The sequence below is a fragment of the Catharus ustulatus genome, chromosome 26, assembly GCF_009819885.2.
Source record: "Catharus ustulatus isolate bCatUst1 chromosome 26, bCatUst1.pri.v2, whole genome shotgun sequence".
Taxonomy (NCBI): domain Eukaryota; kingdom Metazoa; phylum Chordata; class Aves; order Passeriformes; family Turdidae; genus Catharus; species Catharus ustulatus.
The window spans coordinates 7,059,968-7,084,663 of NC_046246.1; the positions used below are offsets into that span (position 1 = coordinate 7,059,968).

The 24,696-nt window shown below is 57.4% G+C and overlaps 1 protein-coding gene across 2 annotated transcripts in view; it reads left to right on the forward strand.

The window, feature by feature from the left end:
- Window positions 1–552: 552 nt before the first annotated feature.
- RPS6KA1 (ribosomal protein S6 kinase A1) overlaps window positions 553–24,696 on the forward strand; it is a 30,329-nt gene continuing 6,185 nt past the window's right edge. Inside the window, exons 1-10 of one of the 2 annotated variants that reach the window (XM_033080860.1) lie at window positions 553–658; window positions 6,502–6,546; window positions 17,065–17,118; window positions 20,622–20,735; window positions 21,521–21,602; window positions 21,961–22,041; window positions 22,639–22,718; window positions 23,277–23,383; window positions 23,886–23,923; window positions 24,013–24,155. In XM_033080860.1, coding sequence (XP_032936751.1) covers window positions 596–658; window positions 6,502–6,546; window positions 17,065–17,118; window positions 20,622–20,735; window positions 21,521–21,602; window positions 21,961–22,041; window positions 22,639–22,718; window positions 23,277–23,383; window positions 23,886–23,923; window positions 24,013–24,155 — 807 coding nt within the window. In that variant the 5' untranslated portion in view covers window positions 553–595. Of the gene's footprint in view, window positions 659–6,501; window positions 6,547–15,418; window positions 15,577–17,064; window positions 17,119–20,621; window positions 20,736–21,520; window positions 21,603–21,960; window positions 22,042–22,638; window positions 22,719–23,276; window positions 23,384–23,885; window positions 23,924–24,012; window positions 24,156–24,696 lie in introns of those variants that run through there. The other variant, XM_033080861.2, reaches the window with a different exon arrangement.

Here is a 24,696-nt window from a genome sequence, read left to right on the forward strand (position 1 = left end):
CTGTGCTGGCCCCTCGGATTGTGGGGTCACTGAGGGACTGCGGGTGTCCAGGGAAGGGGCTGGAGCCCCAGGAGTGGCTCAGGAAAGGGGCTCAGCCTGGAGAAAAGGGGGATCAGCGGGGACCTTGTGGCTCTGCACAACTCCCCTGACAGGAGGGGACAGCCGGGGGGATTTGGGATTTCCCCCAGGGAACAGGGACAGCAGGATGGGAACGGATTCAAGCTGCCTCGGGGAAGGTTTAGCATGGATATTGGGAAATATTTCTTCAGCAAAAGGGTGGTCAGGCATCGAAACGCGCTGCCCAGGCTGAGTCACCACCCCTGGAGGGATTTAAAAGCCGTGCGAACGTGGCACTCGGCGACACGGGCTCGCGGTGCCCTTGGGCAGCGCTCGGTGCTTCCCGGGGGGAGCTTTTCCAACCCGAGCGATCCCCGCCGCCGCCCGCCGGGCTGGCTGTGCCGGATGCTCCGGGCGGGGGAGCCCCGCAGCCCCTCCCCGGTGCCGCCCCCGCCCCGCCCCGGCCCGGCCCGGAGCCGGTGGGTGCCCAGCCCGGCGGCGCTCGGAGCCAGCCCGGTGCGGGCACCCGCCGGCAGCGATGCCGCTCGCCCAGCTGGCCCAGCCCTGGCCCGACATGGAGCTGGTGCATCTGGACACGGAGGTGAGCGGGGCACGGCCGGGGGGGCTCCGGGGCGGGCGGGGGGCTCCGCCGAACAAAGGAGCGCCCGGCGGGACCGGCGGAGCGGCGGCGGCGGTGCCGCCCGAACCGAGCGGGCAGAGCGGCTAGAGGAGCCCGAACCGAGCCGGATAGAGCGGCTAGAGGAGCCCGAACCGAGCCGGGCAGAGCGGCTAGAGGAGCCCGAACCGAGCCGGATAGAGCGGCTAGAGGAGCCCGAACCGAGCTGGATAGAGCGGCTAGAGGAGCCCGAACCGAGCCGGGCAGAGCGGCTAGAGGAGCCCGAACCGAGCCGGGCAGAGCGGCTAGAGGAGCCCGAACCGAGCCGGGCAGAGCGGCTAGAGGAGCCCGAACCGAGCCGGGCAGCGGAGCCCGAACCGAGCCGGATAGAGCGGCTAGAGGAGCCCGAACCGAGCCGGGCAGAGCGGCTAGAGGAGCCCGAACCGAGCCGGGCAGAGCGGCTAGAGGAGCCCGAACCGAGCGAGCAGAGCGGGCAGCGGAGCCCGAACCGAGCGGGCAGCGGAGCCCGAACCGAGCCGGGCAGAGCGGGCAGCGGAGCCCGAACCGAGCCGGATAGTGCGGGCAGCGGAGCCCGAACCGAGCCCGAACCGAGCCGGGCAGCAGAGCCCGAACCGAGTGGGCAGCGCGGCCAGCGGAGCCCTGCGCTGCCGGGGCTGCTCCGGTACCGCTCCGGCACGGCTCTGACACGGCTCCGGTACGGCTCCGGTACCGCTCCGGCACGGCTCTGGCACGGCTCCGGCAGGGTCCGGTACCGCTCCGGTACCGCTCCGGGCTCTCCGTGTGCCTGGGGTGCCGGGCTCGCCGCTGGGCTGGGATGGTTCGGGGAGCGCAGGCAGCGCTCCCGAATCTCCCGGGCACAGAGGAGAGCGGACCCGGCTGCAGGCCCAGGGAATAAAGATCTCCGTTTGGGGGTTTCTCCCTCACCCTCCCAGCGCCGTCTCCTCGCCCAGGCCTGTGCTGCCAACTCCGGTCACGCTCATGTGTCCCTTTGCTCCATGTCTGCTCTTCCCTCCCCCTGGGCTCTTTTCCTCCTCATTGAGACCCCCGAGGCAGATGTGCAGGATGGAGCCCATCCCCTGTGCCCACCTCAGGCTGGCCCCAGAGCCATTCCAAATGAGGGGACAGCTCTCAGCAGTTGTCACCCAGGGCAGAGCTGTGCTCTGGCACTGCTCAGTTCAACATCCCACTGGAACTGAGCCAGCTCTCCTGGAGAAGCCAAGGGGAGGTGGGGATTTGGTCCCAGGTGTTTCACAGACCTTGGTGCTTTCCTGTCCTTCTGTCTGGATCCGATGGTGTCACACTCCGTTATCATACCTGGGGATGTCTCCGTGGTTAATTGGTCACATTTGCTCATTCCTATTTAAAATTGCCTCTTCAGAGCTCTGTGCTTTGAGCAGGGACAGCAGGGAGCACTGGGGTTTCCTGATTTTCATCAGCCAGGTATGGCACAGCTCCTGGAGTCCCGGGAGAGGGGCAGGCTCTGCCTGGCCAAGCCGTGAGGAGGAGTTTGTGCTCCAAGCTGGGAGAGGAGGGGATTCCTACAGCAATTCCCAAACCATGCCATGTGCCCAGAGCCAGGCCGTAGGTTACAGCTTTTATTTGTGGTTCCTCCCTTCCTAAGCAGGGAGATGCCTGAAAAGCCAGAAAACACCGCTGGGCTCATAAGGGAGGAAGGCACTGGCAGGTGTCTGATCCAGGGGTCCCAGGGCTGTGTCAGCGCCAGGGGATCGCTCCGAGCGGAGCCGCCTCGGGCACTGAAGGCACTGAAGGCTCTGACTGCTCTCACCGTGTCAGATCCTGGCAAACCCAAACTGCAGCGAGCCTCTGCTCTCCCCTCCCCGTCTCACCTTGGCCACGTGCGGGTGGGATTTCAGCAGGTCAGGATTTTTGTGTCTCGGGATCTCAGGTGGGACTTAGCAATTCGCCTTGCTTTGGTTTGAAATGAGAAGTACACACTCAATTACAGAGAGGAAAATAATGCAGGTGTTCTTCAGCTCTACACCTGGTCAGGCTTTAGGGAGCTCCCCGAGGTCCAGCAGCGGAGCAGAAACGGGGCTGGGGAGGAGTTCTGCACTTGGAGGCTGAAATCGCCAAGGGCAGGGGCCCAAGGGGGAACTTTTCAGCACTCCTGGGAGAGGTGGCACCACTGAGAAAGCGAGGAGACGTTTCTGGAACACCGGTTACGTAAATTGCCCTGGGATCGCTGCCATCCAGGTTAGAAACCGGCTTCCTCCGACCTTTGCTTTCTGAGTCATGGAGCAGAGGTGCTGTCACCGCGCTGGTGCAGCCATCACTCCTATTGTTGAGGGATTTGGGGTTTTTCCACTCAGTTCTGGGAAAACTGGCCATGGGGTGCCCCTTGTCCCAGCCCACTGAGCTCAGCCGTGCCAGGGGAATGTGTGGGAGTGGGTGGCAGTGGAGCTTGGCAGGAGCCAAGTGTCCCTGTCCTGGAGGCTGAACTTTACAATCATTGCTCCTGCTTTTGTGTTTTTCACCCTTGCCATTCTCTCTTCTGCTCATATTATTCCAAATATTGCTTGTGTAGTAGAGAAACGTGGCTGAGGCAGAGTGCAGACTCTGGAGAATGGAGCTGAGTGACACAGAACTCCTTCCCTGGGAGGGTGGTGGTGTCCTGGCACAGCTGTGGCTGCCCTTGGATCCCTGGAAGTGCCCAAGGCCAGGCTGGGTGGGGCTTGGAGCACCCTGGGATAGTGGAAGGGCAGGGAATGAGATGGGCTTTGAGGTCCTTTCCATCCCAAAGCATCCTGTGTTTCTTTGATTCCATGATCTGTCATCAGGGCTCCACTTTGCTTCAAATTCTTCTTTCCTTGCACAAACCTCCAACAATGGAGCTGACGTGGGATTACGCCAAACTCCAGCACTTCAAGCTAATTATTTTTGCCTGTATACATGTATCACCCCTCATTGGGCAGGAGCTGCTCATGAATAACTCTTTTCTCAAGCATGGAAGCTTGAGCTGTGCAAACCAAATCGAGAGACAAGGGAGACAGCTGAGTGGCTGTCATCTCTGATGTGCCTTGTGCAGGGACTCCTCTGTTTGGGCTCCCAGAGCTCCTTTGGAGATCTCTGTTTTTGTGGAATTATTTCCTTTCTCTGAACTGCAATAGGCAAGATCCATAAATTCCATTTAATGGTAATAATTTAATTATGCCTTGTTCTTGTGTCAAGGAGCTCTGGGGTAAAGGGTTTATTCCCCTGCTCCTTCCTTGGGTGTTTGATGGCTGATCAGAGTTGGGTGAAAGAGCATCTCTGGGTTCCTGATGCTTGTGGGGTGTTAGGGGCACTGCAGGAATGGCAGAGCTGGGATAACCCAGCTGGGATAACCCAGCACGACTCCAGCTGGAGCTGCAAGCACAGAGCAGCACTGGGCACTGTCCCCACGGTCCTGCCAGGATGTGCCTTGGCCTGGTTTCACATCAGAGCACACTGGCCTGGTCTGGAAATCGCTCCCTGTGCTGAGGATTATGTGGAATTAAAAGGATTTAAAGCGCAAGATGTCCTAAGATAAATATCTGCCAAGTTCAGCCAGGCTGGCGGTTGCGTAACGGAGCACGCTTGTTTTCCAGGATCCTCCTCTGTGCTATTAAGGAAACTCTCCTGGTGGGTGCTCAGGAGGGTTTTGTGTCCCCCTGGGGCAGCTGGGGGGGTCAGAGGTGTCCTGGCTGCTGTGCTGGGCTCCACGTGCCCCAGATCAGCTCTGTAATCCCCATTTCCACTCACCCCGGAGCAGGGCAGCGCAAGGACAGGCTGAGGGCTCTGGGGAGCTCCTGTGGCTGCCCCAGCCCTGCTCTGACACAGCCTGGGCGAGCTCCTCGCTGCCCTGGGCACCCCAGGGAGGAGCTGTGCCTCTCTCCTGGTTGCCTGGTTGCTGCAGGAGGGAGGTGCATTCTCTGGAGCAGGACATCAGGGAGCTCCTGTGCAGCCCCAGGGTGCTGAGAGAGGGCAGCTGCACCTGCTCCCCTGCCGTGTGTGGGGTGCAGGGCAGGGCTCAAATCGAGCCTTAAAGAGGCAAGTGTCAACCCAAGAAAGCCACAAAGTATTTCAGCTCTGCTTGGGACGTGCTGCATGGCCATATTTCATCTCGGGAGGTGATGAGTCTGGAGCTGGAACGTTTACAAGTGGCCCTCCAATTCCATATGAGGGAATAAGGACTGGGTTTGCTCTGGGCTAGAAGGAGAGCGCTTGGCTCTCAACACTGCAACTCTCTGCTCACATCTGATTTCTGTCAGCCTGAGAAAGCAATTATTTCATCAGGAGCTTCATCCCTCTGAGAGCAGGGACCTGCCTGCCCAGGAAACCTCCCTGGCAGGGACACTGCTCCTTCCTCTCCCCATCCCTCCCATCCCAGGTAGGATGGCTTTCTGTCAGCACCAGAAGGACAAGTTTTCCTCGGAGCAGGGAGCTGATAAAACTCAGCCCTTGGAAGTCTGGTGGCTCTGGAGGTATCACCTGGAAGCTGAGGGTGGATCCACTCTCCTGACACGTGCCTTGTGGATCTGCCCTCCAGACCAAGAGCCAGGCTCTGCCTCCCTCTGTCCAACACAGAAATTCTGGTTTTGAAGCTGTTTGGGAGCAGAGCAGCCCTGCCCGAGCTGTGGTTTGGGTGAGCAGCCAGCTGAGCGAGCAGGGGTGACAGCAAACACCAGCCTGCCTCCAAGTGAGGTTATCTCCCCCTGCCTTGTGGGGGCTGCTCACAAACACAAATTCTGACTTCACTGCTCAGCTATTCTCCGTGCTCATGGCACCCAGGGCTCTCTGTAAACACCATTCCTCTGGGAGAACTCCGTGTTTTCAGTCCTTGGCTGAAACTGCTTTGGAGATTAAAGTCAGGTTGGGGCTGAGGTGAGTTGTGGAGCTCAGATCGGGTCCCTGGAGATGCAAACATTGTAATTTAGTGCAGACCTGAGGAAGGAGTCAGGTTGATCCCACCAATGGATCCGTGCTGCTCCGTTTGTGTCAGTTCCTGAAAGAATCTGGAACCCAGTTCCACTGAGGATCTGAGGCTCCAATCCAGTGGCATTGCAGCTCTTCACTTGGCCCACAGCTCCTGAAAAGGAGGGAATAAACTGCCCGTGTTCTTTCCGATGGGGAGAGGAATGCCATCCTTTCTGGAGCTGGGGCTGCAGTGCAAACAGATGTCAAACCAAAGTCTTCTTGCCCTTGTTTTTCTCCACAGTCTGCAGAAAGCCTCCCGTACGTGCTCACCCTGCTCTGGTATCCGTGTCTCCATGAAATCCCAGCCCCTTTGCTCCCCAGGCCGGGTTCGGTGCCGGGGTGACCCGGTGCCACCCCCGGGCTCGGGTCACAGCCGTGACTTTGTCACAGCGAGCTGGACCCGGGGCCGGGCGGGTGGGGCCGATTCCCTGCAGCTATCAGCTGCGATAGGGTAATAAATAACTGATAAAGGCTCTGATTCCAGCCCGGGTCACGCACGGTGGATGTTAACTCTTGCACTGAGTTAGCACAGAGCTGCAGGGATGGAGCAGCAGGGATGGAACTGCAGGGATGGAGGTGCAGAACCACCCCAGGGATGCTCCCAGCGATATGGGCTGGATAAAAACCCCCAATTCCATCTGGAGAGACTCTCTGAGCAAGAGACTTTCTTTTAAACAAGATACAAGGCAGGAGTCTGGTGTGTGGGGAAATGTTCAACCACCTTGTACCGTGTCCAAAACGCCACCCTGCCCTGTTTGTCCCACCTGAGAGGCTCCCAAAGCCAGCAGCAATTTTGTGAGGAACAATCCCATGGCCAGCACGTGCTAACAGCAGGTTCTGTTCCTTTGCAGAACGGGCAGGCAGCTCCAGAGGAAGGTGGGAATCCTCCATCCAAGGTAAGAACGCCCTGGGTGACGTGGGGAGTGTGAGCTGATGGCAGCAGGATGGGGATGGTTGTTTTTAAACCCTGGAAATCTGCAGGGGTGCAAGGGACTGGAGATGGGGAAGAGGAAAGATCAAGCCCTTCCTGTCCCTTTGGCCATCCAAAGGTGCCTGGGAGGTTTTCCAGAGGGCTGCCTCGGAGTGGAGGCTGCAGCCGAGGGTGAGAACCCCTGGGCTGTTTCGGTGCTGTGCTTCTGCCTCTGTCTGTGCTGTGGTCTTGCCAGCTGGGATGAGAAGCACAAGAGCATTTGATGGTTTTGGCACGGCTGCCCTTGCTGAGTCTGGTGTCTGTTTATTCTCCTGCCTTGGTGGGGCTGGGAGAGGCTCCACTGGTGCCAAGTCACCCTGAGCATCAGCTGGGACTGGGAACTGAGCTGCTGTGCCTGTGTTTTGGGCAGGGATCTGACCCTGCTCGTCCTTGTGAGGCACCTGGAGCTCTCCCTGCTCACTCCTGAGCCTTGGTGTGTGTGCTGGAGCCTCCCCAGCACGCTGCTGTCCCTGTGCTGTTTCCTGACCTGCCCACTCCTCTGCCCTGCGGAGCAGGAGCCGTGTCAGGACCGTGAAATCATAATCCCTTCAGGATTTCCTTTTCTGATCCAGCCGTGCCCTGACCGTGGAGAATGACACACAACACATTGCATTGCCCTGGGCTGCCTTCCTGAGCTGGTTGTCAGGAGCTCTGCACCCTCAGCAAGGGCCCTGGGGCAGCTTCTGCCTCTGAATCATCGGCCCTGCCCGAGGCTCTGGGGGCTTGTTGGGTTGTTTTTCCAGATGGTTATGTTGTATTTTTAGGAAAAGACATTTAAACCTAAAGCCCAGTTGTCTACATTTCAGCCAGTTTTTTTCCCCTGGGACGATTGTGGATTTCTAGCAGTGCCAGTGCATCTCTCCTACCTGTTCTGCCTCTGTCCCTGGCCTGGCACCTCCTCAGTGGCTTGCAAAGAAATCTTTGGGTCAGATGAATTGAGGTCAATGAAACCTGCACTTCCCTCCCCTGAGAACAGTGGGTTTGCCACTCTTCACTGTGCCTGCATCTCTGGCATGGGGAAAAAAGGAATCTGTGTCTTCTGGTTGGATTCCAACTGGGTTTCTACAGTTTGAGACTTTGCCTCTTTCATCTGCAAACACTTGGCTAAATCATCCTTCCCCAAATGCTGCTGATGGATGTTGCTTTAAATATCGTTTAGGATGTTTTTCTCTTTGAAGGACATCCCTGAGACATCCATCTGTAGGTGCCATTTCACAGAAAGATCATGAGACAGAAGCCAAAAGCCCTTGAGGTTCCCTGTGCTGCTCTGTGGGACACGCAGCCCCAGCTGGAGCAAGTGCCACCACGGCAGAGCAGGGACACCACAGGGGCCCTGTGCTGCTGCAGGTGTCCTGCTTTCCACTTTTCTGAGTCCCTGTGGCCAAAATGCCTGTGAGCAGTGTCTGACAATCCCATTTTGGGTAACTTTTGGGCACCCAGAGCTCTGCTGCGCGCTCCTGAAATAACCCCGGTGGCGTTTTCCAAGTTTGTACAAGGTATGTTTGCTACCAGCACAAACGAAATCCCTCCTGTAAACACATACCTTCAGCTTGAGGGCAAGCTCTGCCCTGAGATGCTGCAGATGGGGCAGCACCCAGGATATTTGTGTTTGAGCTGTTCCTGTGGCGAGGCAGCAGCAGCTCCTGGTCCTGCTCTACCTCCAGCCACCCCATCCGAGGTGACTTGTGTCACCTTGAAGGTTGCTCAGGCTCCCTCCCACCCCCTTCTGTGCTGTGTGTGGAGAGCTGCAAGGGGAAGAGGCACCTTTCTTCCAGGTTTGTGCTATCCTTTTGCAGCTCGTTCTGTGAACTCTGCTAAAAATAACCCGCAGCGGCGACAGCGGCGATTACTCAACGCCCACGCTCAGCCCTGTCCTCCCCACCCTGCCAGCAGGATCCTGCCAAAGCACAGAATACAGACCTGGGCCATCAGCAGAGACTCTCTGAAAAGGAGGAAATCCAGGAGTTCCTCAAAAGAGTCGGGAAGTTCTCAGTGGGTGCTGTGACACTGATGGATGCGATGCCCCGAGCACGGGGTCGCTGCAGAGGCAGCAAGGGATGCTCTGGGCCAGGCTGGCCCCATTCTGGGACTTTCCTGCTGCTTTTGTAGCTCCAGCTCAGCTTCCCACCGAGGACAGGTGGTGCCTTTCAGCACCTCTTGTGTTTTCTGCCTTCCAGGAGCAGTTGTGGTGCACCAGTCCCCGTTCCTCAGGTTTTACCCTGGGATGTGCAGGATCCTGGTGCTGCTTAGGGGAGAGGAAATGCTCCCAGGGCAGGGGATGGGGCTGTGTTTGAGTCTGCACTGAAAGCAGGGCTAATCATGGCCACATCCCTAACACCAGGCTGCAGGATGGCTACAAGGATGGATTTTTTTCTCATCCTCTTTGGTGGTGGTGGTTAAAAGCCTCTCTGGGTACAGATCCCCGTTCTCTCCTGTGTTCTCCAAATTTTAATTGCCAGGTTGGATGAAATTGGTCCTTGTTCAGCTGGGGAACAGCGACTGAATTCAGTGGTAGAATGGAAGCTCTCATAAAAACCCCAAGGTTTTTCAGCCTGGCTGAGGGGTGAGCTGTGCTCCCTGAAGGTGCCAAGCCTGAGGAATTATACATGGAACTACAACACCCAATTAGTGAAATCACTTCATCGTGAGCAGCAGAGGAGTGGAACTGCAGTGCTGAGTGTGCCCACACTCTCTCTGGGGAACGGGCTGAGGGTGCTGATCAGTTTGTTCTGGGGTGATAATCACAGAGCACAGGCAGAGCTGGGGAAGGGCAGAACTGAGCTCTCCCAGCCCTGCACCATAAAAGGGACCTTGGAGACTGGAGCAGGGCTGAGCTGTGCCACAGACAGCGGGCAGGAGGTGCTGCAGGCTGAGCACAGGGAGAGATGAGGCTTTTCCCCAGGTCTGTGCAGCTCCTGCTGGTTTGTCCTGCCCAGGTGAAGTTTGCACACAGAGTCCTGCAGGGCCAGGAGGAATCCAGGGCAGGGACAGCTTCCCCCAGGCTGTCCAGTGAGGGTCCAGCTGAGGGAGGGCTCTGGGGCCAGCACAGCCCTTGAGCCCCAGGCTGGAGCAGGAGCTGGGCAGTGCTGGACACGCTGATCACAGCCTCTCACCGTGAAGGGCTTCAAAACAAACACCAGAGTGCTGTGCTCTGCTGTGTTTGCACAGCTGCTGCTGCTCCTCCAGGGCTGGGGGGCTGTGGGGAGAGGCAGGTACCTCAGCAGATCCCCTCTCAGCCCCTGCCCCTCTCCTGTGGCTCCCAGCCTGCAGTGCTCTGGGCAGGACGTGGGAGCAGAACATCTCCAGCGTGCTGTGGTGCTCCTGGAAACCTCCCTGACGCTGCAGGGACTGGGCAGCAGCTGTGGCCACTTTAACATTTGGCTTTTGCAGCCTGTCCCTGGTAAAGCTCTGGGTTCAGACTGGCTGCTCTGCCTTGGCAGCTGAAGGGATGGAGTGGGTTTGCTGCTCCAGCAGTGCCTGACAGCTGCCTGGCCTGTTCTAGCTGTGCTCTGTGTCCTTGGCAGGGCTGGGCTATGGCAGCAGCCTCTCAGCTCCTCAAAAACACAAATAAACGCCTGTGTGAGGAGCAGAGTCTCTGATGAGCTGCAGGCTCTAATGAATAATTGAAGAGGGGTCAGTTTACAGGACTTGCACACGAGGAATGCAGCAGAGGCTGCTCCAGCAGCCCTCCCACATGGTCCCCGACCCATCCTAACTGCTCTGGTTTCTCCTCTGCCATTTCCATCCCCCTGGTGAGTTTGTAGAAGCTGCCTCGTTCTGTCTCCAGAAAGCCTCTTTTAGTGAAGGAAAAAAAACCTCTGAAAATCTGTTACTGTGTGCTGTACTTGGAGGGGACAGTGACACTGGTAGGAGCCCAAAGAACTCATTCCTGTTTGATTTTTGAAGGGGTCAGAGTGGGTTTGGGTCACTGGGTCACCCACCCCAGCACTGGGGTGCCCTTGGCTGGTTGGGATTTCCCTGCCCACACAATTCTGGCTGAAGCTCCTGCAGCTTCACAGTCTCAGCTTTATTTGGAAGTGAAGCCTGGGTTGGACATGAGCAGTGAGTTCCTTCCACAGCTGCAGGTGAAGCTGTAAAAGCTTTTTTCCCTCTGGTTGCTGCTGCCAGGGCTGCCTGGGGTGGGACCATCCAGGGAGGGCAGTCCCAGCTATCCAAGAATTCCTGCCCTGCCTGGAGCCTTTTTCCTCCTCCCTTAGGAAATCCCTGAGTGTGCCTGGGGCAGGCTCAGGGCAGGGGGAGCAGAGCATTGCACCAGCTCCTGCTGATCTCACTGCAGCTCTGAGGGTTTCCCAACTGCAGAGAGAAATCCAGGCCCTTCCCTTGCCAGTCCTGGAGAAACCTCATCCCTTGGGATGCAGAGGAGGGAGCTTGTCCCTGTTTGTGCTGCAAGCCTGGCTGTGGCAGAGCTCTGGGAGGACTCTGTGTGCTCCTGGGATGGGGCTGGACTGATCCCCTCGCTGGCAGAGGGGGATTTTCCTGCACAGCCTGGGCTGGCCTGGATGTGGATGGGGAATGTGCTGTGGCTGCTGTGAGAACTCCTTAAAAAGCATCTGAGGGGAACAGGACAGAACAGGGTGGGGGTGGCTGAAATCCCTGTGGTGTGTGGGAAGGACATGGATGTGATCTCTGTGCTTGGGAAGGACATGGATGTGATCTCTGTGTTTGGGAAGGACATGGATGTGATCTCTGTGTTCAGGAAGGACATGGATGTGATTTCCATGTTCTGGAAGGACATGGATGTGATCTCTGTGTTTGGGAAGGACATGGATGTGATCTCTGTGCTTGGGAAGGACATGGATGTGATCTCTGTGCTCAGGAAGGACATGGATGTGATCTCCATGTTCAGGAAGGACATGGATGTGATTTCCATGTTCAGGAAGGACATGGATGTGATCTCTGGAGGGACATGGATGTGATTTCCATGTTCAGGAAGGACATGGATGTGATTTCCATGTTCAGGAAGGACATGGATGTGATCTCTGGAAGGACATGGATGTGATTTCCATGTTCAGAAGGACATGGATGTGATCTCTGTGTTTTGGGAAGGACATGGATGTGATCTCTGTGTTCAGGAAGGACATGGATGTGATCTCCATGTTCAGAAGGACATGGATGTGATCTCTGTGCTCAGGAAGGACATGGATGTGATCTCTGGAAGGACATGGATGTGATTTCCATGTTCAGGAAGGACATGGATGTGATTTCCATGTTCAGAAGGACATGGATGTGATCTCCATGTTCTGGTTCCTGTCCCTGGCACCCGGAGCAGCTGAGCCATGGAGGGGGTGCTGCTGGCTGCATCCACGTTTCCATAAACACTCAGTGATCAATCAGAGCTGTGCTCCAGCAGACACCCCTCCTGTGCTGCCTCACCGGGGTGTTGGTGGTGCACAGCTCAGGGAGTGTTCTGGACAGGGCTTTTTTTGCTTTTAACCCTGCTGCAGCCCCACAGGCACCCCCAGAAGGTGACAATCCCTTTTCCCTCCTGTCCCACACTGTGACCTTCCCAGGGGTGGAGGGAGCTGGGCTCTCCCTGCCTGCATGGCCCAACCCTGGCAGGTACCAAACAAAGGCTGCTCCAGGTCCTGAGGCCACTCTCTGTGCCTTTCCAGGGAGGGCAGCTGCTGCTGTGGGAGGAGTGTGGAATTCCACAGCTCCTGCCACACAGAATAGTTTCCACATCCCACGATTACTCCAAGGGCAGCAAACAAGTCCTGGTTCTTGTTGTGAAACCAGTGTTGTATTTTATAATTCAGCTGGAAAGACTTTTCAGCTTTTCTGCTGAAAGCAGAGCTGTCCCTGCCCTGGTGGAAGGGGGTGCTTTCCTGCTGCTCCCTCAGAGGGGGATTTGCTCTGGGGTCTCCTGGTTTTACTGACTGGAGCTGGCTGGAATTTGCTGGGAGCAGAGCTCCCCTCCCTGCTGTGCAGGGTGCAGGCAGGGGAGGCTGATTTGCTCTGCAGAAGCTGCAGGAGTGAGTAATTCCTTATCTCCTGGCTGTTAAAGGGGTTCTCCTCTCCAGTGTCACGTTTTGTGGGGTGCAGAGTCCTGCTGGCTCCCCGTGCTGCTCTCACAGCTCCCAGGAGCTCCGTGGAGTTTGGGAACATCTTCTGCCTGAGCTTGTATCTGCAGCCCAAACAGCTCATTGTCAGCTGATCCTGGCCAGTTGCAGCTTGTGGTGCCTGGAAAGGGTGGAGAAATGGTATTAATTTATTTATTTTCTTAAGAAACTTTCAGGATCTGCTGCCAGCAGAGCCCTGGATGGAGGCAGGAGCAGGAGGAGCCTGGGAGTGTGAGGGGTGCTGCAGCCTCTCTGCTCTCCCCATCCCAAAACCCACCTGAGCCCTCTGACATAAAGCACAGTTCTGGTTTCCCTGTCAAACCAGCTGGTTAAAAACGGAGCAGATGAAGGATGTGGTGAAGCACAAGGACAGGGCTCAGCTGTGTGAGCCACCCTCTGCCTTCTCCCTTCCTCAGCCCCAGGCTTTGCTTGGGAAAACCCCTGATCCCTTCATAATCCCAAAATCCCTCCGTTCCAGGGGTGCTGAATCCTCCCAGAGGGGTGTTCATGGTGTGGGTGTTCCTGAGAGGGGCTCGGGGCTCCCCCCACCCCGTCCCAGATGAGAAATGGGAACATTTGTGAGATGCTCCGAGTGCCACCTGCTGGAATGAGCTCGAGGGGTGCCCGTGTGACACTGCTGTCCCTGTCCCTGTCCCCTGTCCCTCGGGGTGTGCAGCTCGAGGGGTGCCCGTGTGACACTGCTGTCCCTGTCCCCTGTCCCTGTCCCTCGGGGTGTGCAGCTCGAGGGGTGCCCGTGTGACACTGCTGTCCCTGTCCCTGGGGATTTGCAGCTCGAGGGGTGCCCGTGTGACACTGCTGTCCCTGTCCCTCGGGGTGTGCAGCTCGAGGGGTGCCCGTGTGACACTGCTGTCCCTGTCCCCTGTCCCTCGGGGTTTGCAGCTCGAGGGGTGCCCGTGTGACACTGCTGTCCCTGTCCCTGCTCCCCTCGGGGTGTGCAGCTCGAGGGGTGCCCGTGTGACACTGCTGTCCCTGTCCCTGTCCCCTGTCCCTGTCCCTGTCCCTCAGGGTTTGCAGCTCGAGGGGTGCCCGTGTGACACTGCTGTCCCTGTCCCCTGTCCCCGTCCCTCGGGGAGTGCAGCTCGAGGGGTGCCCGTGTGACGCTGCTGTCCCTGTCCCTGTCCCCTGTCCCTGTCCCTGTCCCTCAGGGTTTGCAGCTCGAGGGGTGCCCGTGTGACACTGCTGTCCCTGTCCCCTGTCCCTGTCCCTCGGGGTGTGCCTGTCACCCCACTGTGGGCAGCCAGGATCAGTGAGGAGCAGCAGGGTCCCTCCAGAGCCACCAGGGGAATTTCACCCACTCTGGTGGCCTCTGTGAGCAGGGAGGAATTGTCCCCAGGAGGGTGGCAGAGCATTCCCAGGAGCCAGGTTTTTGTTCAAGCCATGTGTGGGGAGGCTCCTGGTGTTTCCCGTGCCAGGATGGAGCTGCTCATTCCCTTCTTCGGCTGTGTGAGGGTTTGGTGATTTGAGAATTTGAGGATTTCTGGCTGTGCCCTCTGGGTTTCTCCTCCCTCTCCCATTTTTGGTTGGTTTTGTTTTCCAGGAGACAAACACCAGCCCTTGGGGATGGGGTGAAATGTGCAGCCCTGCTCCCTCTCAGTGATCCCTTCCTGCCAGGAACCCACCCCATCCTCATCCCCTCCTTGGGAAATTCCAGATCTGAGCTCCAGCTCCTGGGCTGTGTTTGTTTGTAGCAGTGACTCTGTGCAGGATTTCCACCTCCAGAGCCCCCCGTGGTGTCCCTTCCTCCCCAGCCCCGTGTCCCCAAGGCTCTGTCTGTCAGCAGTGTCCTTGTCCAGTGCAGTTCTGGGGCTCAGGGCTCTCTGTCCCTGCAGATCCTCTTGGATTGCTCCAGGAATCTCCCTCTCCTCAGAGAATCCCAAGGCACAGATTCCCCAGCTGGACCCTTCCCTCCCCATGGCCAGGTCTCTGCTCAGGATTTTGGGGCTGGGGGCTCCCAGGAGCACCGAAGAGGATCCACCACACAAAGCACAAGGCTCTGGCCAATTCTTGTGTTGCAAAGGAGGCCAAGGGCCAGCCCTGCCCAAAAAAGGCCCTTGCAGGAGGGCAGGCAGTGACTGGGGAGGTTTCTTTGCTTTGTTTGTTCCCCTTTTTGAGAACCACCACTTGGAAAAAAAAAGTTCCAGACAGAGCAGCCTTTGCTGTGCACAGACTTGGGGCTGGGCTCCTCTGCAGAGCTCCTGGTGCTCCCACTGACTCCAGGCTCCCTCCAGAGCTGGGGCTGCTGCTCCACAGCAGTGACAGGGGAAGGGGGAATGGTTTGGAGCTAAAAGAGAGAATTAGATCAGCTATAAGAAGAAATTCTTCCCTGTGAGGGTGCCCAGAGCAGCTGTGGCTGCCCTGGTCCTGCAGGGAGAGCATCCCTGCTGGGTCAGCCCTTGAGCTGCTCAGAGCAGAGAAATTCTGAGGGAGAAAACTTCTGAGGCTCTCAGTTGGTTCTTGCTGCCTTGTGCAGTGCCTGAAGCTGCTCTTTCTGTGCCTGCTTTGGTGTGTGTGACACGGGGAGCTGAACTGGTGCTCCTGAAAAGCCCCAGAGATTTGCTGATGGCCCTTTCCACGCCTAAGCGCCCGCAAAGCCGGGCAGTGTTCTCGTGCTGCTGCTGCTGCATTGTGCAGCCATGGCCACACAAAGGCATTTCCCCATCGAAACCGCCGCTTCCTTTCAGCACAACTCCCAAAAACACGTCCAGTGACAGCAGCAGGGCTCTGGGGACACCGAGCTGCTCTCGGGGCCGCTGGGGCCGCGAGCTCAGGACCGGCTGGGGAAGGATGGGAGGATAAAGCCCAAAGCTGTGGAGATGCTGAGGCTCCTCTTCCGCAGCAAGCCCAGGATCCAGGAGGCAAGTGTGTGATAAAACAGCTGCTCTGCCTGCAGTGCTGGGCTCTGTCTGCTGCAGGAACCAGGGAATTCCTGATCCCACAGAGCCAGGCTTACCCAGGTTTAATTAAGCACTCCTTTGGAAAAGGCTCTTTGGAGGGTATGGCTGCTTTCTAAGAAGTGTCTTCCCTAGGTGCTGCCAGATTTTGGGAGTGTTTTGGGACCAGAGCATGTGTTGAAGCAACAGAAATTAAAACAGCTTCTGGTTAGTTGTTGATGAATAGGAAGCGAAATGCCAAGAGCAGAATCTGTTTCGAGCTTTGCAGGGTGGGTTTTTTTTTCTTGCATTTAGATGTGACGGTCTCAAACCGGCAAAGTGACAAAACGCGAGCAAAAACAAACCTGTCTCTTGGCTTCTGCCTTGTAAAATCCTCCCTCAAAAAAAAAAACAGGGGAAAGTAGAAAACAGGGCTTGTGTTTTGAGCTTGGGAAAACCCCCTGTCGGTGTCCCCAGCCCCTGCTCTGGGCTGACTCAGCCGCCCGTGCCCTGCGAAGGTGGCACAGGCAGGTTCACAATTTGTCTCCTCCTCTGGCTGGAGCGACCTCCTGGGCTTTTCTTTGCCAGGAGAAGCCAGTCTCCTTTCCCAGCAGGGCAGGGGTCTGTGGGAATGCCTCTCTGGAGGCTGGGGGTGGCAGCAGGTGCTGGAGCTGCAGAGATCTGAGCTCTGGGAATCCAATCCCCATCCTGGGCAGGGGCTGGGGCTGCTCCCGAGGACCAGGATGGAGCTGGGAGGGGTCCCTGGGGCTGCTCCCGAGGACCAGGATGGAGCTGGGAGGGGTCCCTGGGGCTGCTCCCGAGGACCAGGATGGAGCTGGGAGGGGTCCCTGGGGCTGCTCCCGAGGACCAGGATGGAGCTGGGAGGGGTCCCTGGGGCTGGGGCTGCTCCCAAGGACCAGGATGGAGCTGGGAGGGGTCCCTGGGGCTGGCTCTGCTGAGGGTTTGTGATGACTCCTCTGAGCTGTGGCTTTGGCAGATTTGTCACTCTGGAGCAGCAGGACAGTCCCTCTCCCTGGCTGCTCCCCCTGCAAGGGCACAGCAGAGCAGAGGAGGAAGGGGAAGAGGTGACTGCAGGGGCCCCTCCGATCTGATCTGGTCCTTCTGGAGCTGAAAATCAGTTAATTGTCAGCTCTAATCTCACTGTCCTCACACAGCCCCTCCCTTCCCTCAGGGCTTGCTTTTCTTTCTCTTCTCCCTCTCTGTAGCTCCTGTCCCACCTCCAGGTCACCCTGAGTTAATCAAATCAAGTCAATATAAATTTATTTACAGGGACCTGGCTGCAGCTGCTCTCCTGGAGCCACACCTGGCTCAGAATCATCCTGAGGAGTGATGGCTGTGGGACACCCCCAGTGGCTGTCACAGCTCACCTGGCCTTGCTGAGCGAGTTCTTTGGGAAAACTTTAGCAGAGAATCACAGCCCCTCTGTGCTGACCTTTGCTCATTGTCCCACAGGCAAAGTCTGACATCACTTGGATAGAGAAGGACCTGGTGGACTCGGCAGACAAGGTAGGAGAGCAGCACTGGGCACCTGAGGATGCTCATCTGTCTGATTTGCATTCACAGCGAGGGCAGAGCAGAGCCCTGGGACTCTCTGCAAACCAAACCCTTTCCTGGCAGCCCCTCTCAGCTCTGTGGGACTGCAGAGAGCAGCTCTGGCTCACTGCTCACGTCACATCCTGCACTTGATTTCATCCTCCTCCTCCTCCTCCTCCTTCCTCCCCACCCCAGCCCCCTTTCCGCTGTCATTTGTGCCTCCTGTGGCTTTCTGATCTTGTCAGCGAGGCAGGACGGGCACTTCTGGCTGTGTGGATGTTCAGGGGACATCTGATTGCCTTTCTGAATCTCCTCTCCCACGCTGCCAACACAACGTGAAAACTGCTCCGGGTCAGGAGGAGATTTATCAGCTCCTGCCAGGCCCACGCGGAGAACGTGGGGCTGCTCTGGGGTGGGTGCTTATCTGGGCAGCACAGGGTGCCCAGGGTGGCTCATCCCTGGTGTCACAGGCTGGAGAAGCTGCTGTCACAGGCTGGAGAAGCTGCTGTCACAGGCTGGAGAAGCTGCTGTGAGCTGGGCTCCTGCTGCCCTGCAGCTCCTTTCCCTGGCTCTGCACCTGCCCACCCTCGCAGCCCAGCATTGCTGACGTGGGGCTGGGCTCAGCTGCCTCCCTGCTCTTCAGTCATTTGTTCCTTTCGTTATCAGTTCTCAGAGAGCACGTGGTGGGGGCACAGGGGGCAGGACAGTCATCATTTGTGTCTCTGGTTCCAACCTCTGCACTCTCGGGAAGGATTCAGAGTCAGGGACGTGGGGCTGCTCCCTTTGTGTGGGCTCTCATCTCAGGGGGTTTCTTCCTTTCCTGCACCTCTGGGGTCCTGCTGCAGGGAACATCTGTCTGTCCTGATGGAAAGGTCAAAGGGGAACAGCTTTGGAGGGGGCAGGAGGCAGAACAAGCCCTCTAAATCCCTCTGCTCTGTTCTGCCAATAATCTGAGCCACGGTGGGTTCAGAAACAAGAAATGCCCTTAAAGACACCTCAGATGGACCTTCAGGTGGCTCTCAGGTAAAAAACTCCAGGTCCCAGCAAGGACTCTTGTGCAGCATAAGGCAAGCCAAGGACTGAGTGCAAATCCAAACATTCCCAGGGAAATCCCATCCTGGTGTCCCCTCATCCCTGTGCCAGGGAGAGCAGAGATCTGCAGCTCTCCAGGGTGTCCTCACACTGCTGGCTGGGTTCTTGTGAGTTTTTCTCTGCTGTGTTAGAGAGGAAAGTGGCTTCTCACAATTTCCCCTGTTGTGGAAATACCCCAAAGCTCCCAGCCTAACTTCAGGCAGCATTAGGTGGAAATCACTTTCAGGGGACCGTGAGTGTTTTCTGAGTGTCTTGTCTGAGCCAGGGAGCCCCAACCCCAGTGAGGAGCTGTGAGAGTGTTGTTTTTTTTTTTTTAAAGCAAACCAGAAAAAAAAAAAGAAAAAAAAGCCCCTTGTGGTTACGAGGGCTGGGGGGGAAATGTGAACCTCCCTGCGTGTGACCCAGTCCCGTCCCCTCCGCGCATCCGCCACGGTGCAGCCACCTGCAGCTCCTGCTGCTGCTCCTGCAGCTCCTGCTGCTGCAGCTCCTGCCCCTGCCCCGGAGCCCCCAGCTCTGCTGTCGGGATGGGACAATGGAGAGGGACCCCAAACTCCCCCGAGTGTGGGCGTTCCTGACGCTCTGGCTGCAGAGGAAGCACCGAGCCAAGCCCTGCAGCCTTCAGCTGCCACCCCCCAGCCAGCTCAGCAGCGCGGTCAGTACTGCTGTCCCCTCCCTCTGCTGTCCCCTCCTGCTGTCCCCTCTGCTGCCCCCTCCCTCTGCTGCCACCTCCCTCCACTGTCCCCTGTGCTGTCCCCTGTGCTGTCCCCTCCTCTGCTGTCCCCTCCTCTGCTGTCCCCTCTGCTGTCCCCTCTGCTGTCCCCTCTGCTGTCCCCTCCTGATGCCACCTCTGCTGTCCCCTCTGCTGCCACCTCCCTCTGCTGTCCCCTCCTGCTGTCCCCTCTGCTGTCCCCTCCTGATGCCACCTCTGCTGTCCCCTCTGCTGTCCCCTCTGCTGTCCCCTCTGCTGTCCCCTCTGCTGTCCCCTCCTGCTGTCCCCTCTGCTGTCCCCTCTGCTGTCCCCTCCTCTGTTTCCCTTCCTGCCACTGCCTGGTGTTTCCCATGGATGTTCAGGGCTCTCTGCTCTGCTTTTCCTTCTCTGCCTTCTGGGACAGTTGTGCCCTCCGTGGCACTCACTGTGGTGGCACTCACTGTGGTGGCACTCACTGTGGTGCCCTTGGTGGCACTCACTGTGGTCCCTCGGTGGCACTCACTGTGGTGGCACTCACTGTGGTCCCTCGGTGGCACACACTGTGGTGGCACTCACTGTGGTGGCACTCACTGTGGTCCCTCGGTGGCACTCACTGTGGTGGCACTCACTGTGGTGGCACACTCTGTGGTGCCCTCGGTGGCACTCACTGTGGTGGCACTCACTGTGGTGGCACTCACTGTGGTGGCACTCACTGTGGTCCCTCGGTGGCACCAGGTGCTCTGTGCTGCAGATCTGTGTGTGCTGTGCTGCCAGCCAGGCTGGAGGAGCTGGTCACAGGAATCCCCAGTGTTGGATTCCGAGTCAGTGGATGAGTCCATGAGGGAAAATCCTCCCTGGTGTCAGTGTTTCTGTGGTGGGAGGATCACAGGATGGGCTGGGCTGGAGGGGACCTAAAGCCCCTCCAGTGCCACCCTGGGCTCAGCAGGGTCACCTCCCACTGCCCCAGGCTGTTCCAAGTCCCATCCAACCTGGCCTTGAGCCCAGCACAGTTTAATGCATTTCTGAACATAATTGCTGTCCTTTGGGTCCAAAGGCTCTGTGGAACAGGAGGAGTTTCAGCATCACCTCAGGGTCTGTGGCTGTGCTGGCCCAGCTCCCTTGGTGAGTTTATTCTATTTATGCTGATTAAATCTATTTTTTCTTCTTTATTTTTTTTTTAAGTAAAATAATGTGTTTTAAACAAAACATGTGCCAGAGACCTTGGCTTCCCCTCAATCTTCTTGAAGGCTGGAGTCTGTTAAAGCATCATCTGTAAGTGCTGAAGATGCACTAAGACTTATGTTGCAGAGTTGCTCAGATTGCTGAGCAGATGGGCTCCAACATGTCTGATTTTTGCCAGCCCTGGCCCTGTTTTGACAACAGTGCCGTATTTTTTGTGTTGTGGGATTTTTAGTGGCATAAACACTCCTGTTTTTGCTACCAATGCCTCAAAAAGGAAGGTGCCTCTCAAGCACTCTTCTGAAATGCAGTTCAAAGCAGCTCCTGTGGTTGGCAGGGAGGGCTCTGTATTTACCTGCTGCTGCCCTGGCATTGATTGCAGATGCTGATTCCTGTGACAAGCACCAGCCCTTCTGGTCCTCTCAGATGTGGCTCCTGTGAGTCTGGAGCTGCAGTCCTTGTTCCACAATCCCAAAACTGCTCAGGGTCCCTGCCAACCCTGTGCCCTCTGTTTCAGGGGGAAGGTGTGCAGGAAATCAACATCACCCACCATGTGAAGGAGGGCTCTGAGAAGGCTGATCCCTCCCAGTTTGAGCTCCTGAAGGTGCTGGGACAGGGCTCCTTTGGCAAGGTGAGATCACTTCTTCCTGTGTGCCATGCCAGGGAAATGATTCTGGTGACCAACAAAACCACGTTCCTGACTCCCAGGAATGTTCCTGACTCCCAGGAATTTTCCTGACTCCCAGGAATTTTCCTGACTCCCAGGAACGTTCCTGGGCACGTTCCTCCCTTCTCAGAACTGCTGCTGTGTGCCCCAGGCTGGGTTTGGCCCCTGTCACGGTCCAGTTTCACTTCTGTGAAGGAGGAAGGAAGTAGCCTGCAGCTCTTATCTATTCCAATAATCCAGGTCTCTTGCAGACCATCTGCTGACACATTCACTCAGCTTGGCTTGGGCAGGACCCTGTGCTGCTGCCTGGGCAAATGCAGCAGTGTTTGTAGAACCAGAGAAAAGTTGGGAAAGACCTCTGGGACCGTCCAGTCCAACCAGGAGCACTGCCAAGCCCACCCCTTGCAGGTGGTGTCCTTTAGATGCTGCCCAAAGCCAGGCAGAATGAGACATGGGAAGGGAAGGAGATAAAAATCCAGAGGATGCAGGACCTGAATAACAAGGAGTTGATGTGGCTGACAAACCAGGAGTGAACATCAGTGCCTCCAGTACAGCCCCCAGGATCAGCCCCAGCCCAGGAGCTGGGGAAGGCTGGGAAGGAGGAAAATGCAGCAGGAAACTGGGGGTGAGAGGAGTCCACACATAGAACCTCCCTGGAGACCCCATGGAAAGCTTGGATTTCTCAGGGACACTCTGGGGTTTTGTACTTGGGTTCAGTACTTGGTGAACGTGGTGTTCTTGTGCCTCAGGTTTTCTTGGTGAGAAAAATAACACCCCCAGACAGCAACCACCTCTATGCCATGAAAGTGCTCAAGAAGGCGACGCTGAAAGGTAAAGGAGACTCCTCCTGCCCTGCCCTGCCCCTCTGTGAGCACTGGGAGATGTCACAGCAGTCCCTGCTGGCCCTGGGCTGGGCTGGCTGAAGGAGAAGCATCTTTATCCCAGCAAACATCCTCCTTTGCTTCCTGATGGAGGAGGGAAAACACCTGGCCAAGCAGCTGGGTGCTTAATGCTGGGATGGGGCTGGGCACTGGGCACTGGACACTGGGCAATGGACACTGGGCACTGGACACTGGGCACTGGAACTGGGCACTGGGCACTGGACACTGGGCACTGGGCACTGGGCACTGGGCACTGGGCACTGCCCAGGAGCTTTTCCTGTGCCTGAGCTGTTCCTCTCCTCCCACAGTGCGGGACCGACTGAGGACCAAGATAGAAAGGGACATCCTGGCTGATGTCAACCATCCCTTTGTGGTGAAACTCCACTATGGTGAGTGGAGCTCCTTGGGGTGGGGGAGAGGGGCTGCAGCTCCAGCAGGCTCTGGCTGCCTTTGAACACAATCCCCTGATCACAAATCCTTTCCTGGAAGGATCTGTGGTCCCACTGCTGCTGCAGCTGAGGAATGGGGAACTGAGCAAGGACTGGGAGAGGAGGTTTAAACATCAAATCCCCGGGATTAAAACATTAAACCATGAGAAAGTGAGAAAGCAGAGCTAACCAGGCAAGCTGGACTTTGGCAGGGTTAATGCTCTGACTCTGGGGAGGGCAAGGACAGCTTTGTTCCCTCTAAGGTGACCAGTGCCTCTCCTGGGAAAACAGCCCTTTCAGGAGGGTATCACTGGCAGAAAGGGAACCAGACCCCCATAAAATGAGGATTTTCTGCAGTGCCAGAGTGCTGTGGGGAGCTCCCATTTCAGCAGCAGGGACAGGCCATCTCCTTCACCCCACCAGCCCTACCTGCACTTAACCCAGAACCACGCAGGGCATGTGCCCAGCTGGAGCCACCGGGATTTAAGTGATTAATCCAACACCACAGAGCCTTCCCTCAGTGCAGGGCTCTGATTGCTGCTCTGGCTTGTGTTTCAGCATTCCAGACCGAGGGGAAGCTGTACCTCATCTTGGATTTCCTCAGAGGAGGTGACCTTTTCACTCGGCTTTCCAAAGAGGTGGGTATGCTCTGGTGGGCTGCTGAGGCTCAGCTCATCCCTGCCTGGCCTGCAGAAGTGACTGACCCTGCAGTCCTTGAGAGGCTGAGAACAGCCCCCAGCCTGCTGCTGGTCCAGAGCTGGCACAGGAGAGGCTGTGCTGGGAGTCCTGTGCTCCAGCAGAAAAGCAGCAGCTCAGGATGCAGGTCCCAGATGAGCATCTCCTAAAGAACAGGAGCTAAAAGAAGTCAGTTTGGATTAGATCTAAGGAAGGAATTGTTCCCTGTGAGGGGGGTGAGGCCTGGCACAGGGTGCCAGAGCAGCTGTGGCTGCCCCTGGATCCCTGGCAGTGCCCAGGGCCAGGCTGGATGGGGCCTGGAGCAGATTGGGACAGTGAGAGGTGTCCCTGCCATGGATCCATTAAGGTCCATTCTGATCCAAAGCATGAACAGTGAGTGAAATCTGGAAAACTTAGAAAGGGCAGGAGGGAGCAACATGGATGTGGAAGGTGTTGCCTGAGTGCAGGGGAGCTGCTGGCACTGTAACCCAGCTCTCTCTGCTCTCTCCCCCTGCCTGCAGGTGATGTTCACTGAGGAGGATGTGAAGTTCTACCTGGCAGAGCTGGCACTGGGACTCGACCACTTGCACAGCCTGGGGATCATCTACAGGGACCTCAAGCCAGAGAAGTAAGTGTGGCCAGCTGAGCCAGCATCCCAGCCCTGCACCCAGCCCAGCCTGGGCTCAGGGATCAGCTCCTGCCTTCCTGAGGGGCTGCAGGGTGCCCCAGGGCTGTGCCAGCCCAGGCTGCTGCTCCTCAGAGCAGTGTTTGCAGCCAGGAGCTGTGTGAGCACAGGGCTGAGCACAGATCCAGGGCAGGCTCCAGGGGCAGCTGGGAGCCTTCAGAGGGAGAAGGGGCCAGGCTTGGGCTATCCTTGCCCGGGGTATCAAAGGGGGGTGACCTCTGGGGCCATTGGGTTACTGTGAAGCCGAGGGTGTGGAGAGGAGGGAGCTGCTCCTGGTCCCACTCCTGTGTTGGTGGTGGAGCTTAAAGCACTGGGAGAAGGGACAGGTAACTTTTCCTTTGGATTCTGGGAGCCACAGGATGATCTCAGACCATCCCTTGCTGTGCTTGTTCTCGCCAGCCCTTACCACAGACACTAAGAACTTGTTTTTCCGTTCCTGCTGTAGCATCCTCTTGGATGAGGAGGGGCACATCAAACTCACAGGTGAGGCTCCAGCAGGGTCGGTGCCTGAACTAGAGCTGCTTGAAACGTGTGGAGCAGTGGCTGTGTGCTGACAGCTTTCTCCCCTGCAGATTTTGGCTTGAGTAAGGAGGCCATAGACCACGAGAAGAAAGCCTACTCCTTCTGTGGCACCGTGGAGTACATGGCCCCAGAGGTGGTGAACCGCCAGGGCCACTCGCACAGCGCTGACTGGTGGTCCTACGGGGTCCTGATGGTGGGTGTCCCTCAGGGCTGGGAGTGGCAGCTCTGCAGCAGCAGACACGGCTCTGTGTGTCCGTGTGCCCTCCAGATCTGCTGCCCCGGGGGAAGGGCTCCCCACACCCCAGAGAGCTCCCCAGGGGCTGTCCAGGGGCTGGAGCACTGCTCCCTCGGGGCTGCTGTGCCAGGGGGTGCTGGGGGTCAGGGGGCTGCGGGGCGTGGGGGGTGGCTGTGGGATCTCTGTGGGGTCTGTGGGGTGTGTAGGAGTCACTGAGGTGTGTAGGGGTCTCTGTGAGGTCTCTGTGGGATGTGTAGGGGTCTCTGTGGGTTCTCTCTGTGGTGTGTAGGGGTCTCTGTGAGGTCTCTGTGGGGTGTGTAGGGGTCTCTGTGAGGTCTCTGTGGTGTGTAGGGGTCACTGTGGTATGTAGGGGTCTCTGTGGGGTGTGTGAGTGTCTCTGTGGGATGTCTCTGTGGTGTGTAGGGGTTTCTGTGGGGTGTGTAGGGGTCTCTGTGGGTTCTCTCTGTGGTGTTTAGGGGCCACTGAGGTGTGTAGGGGT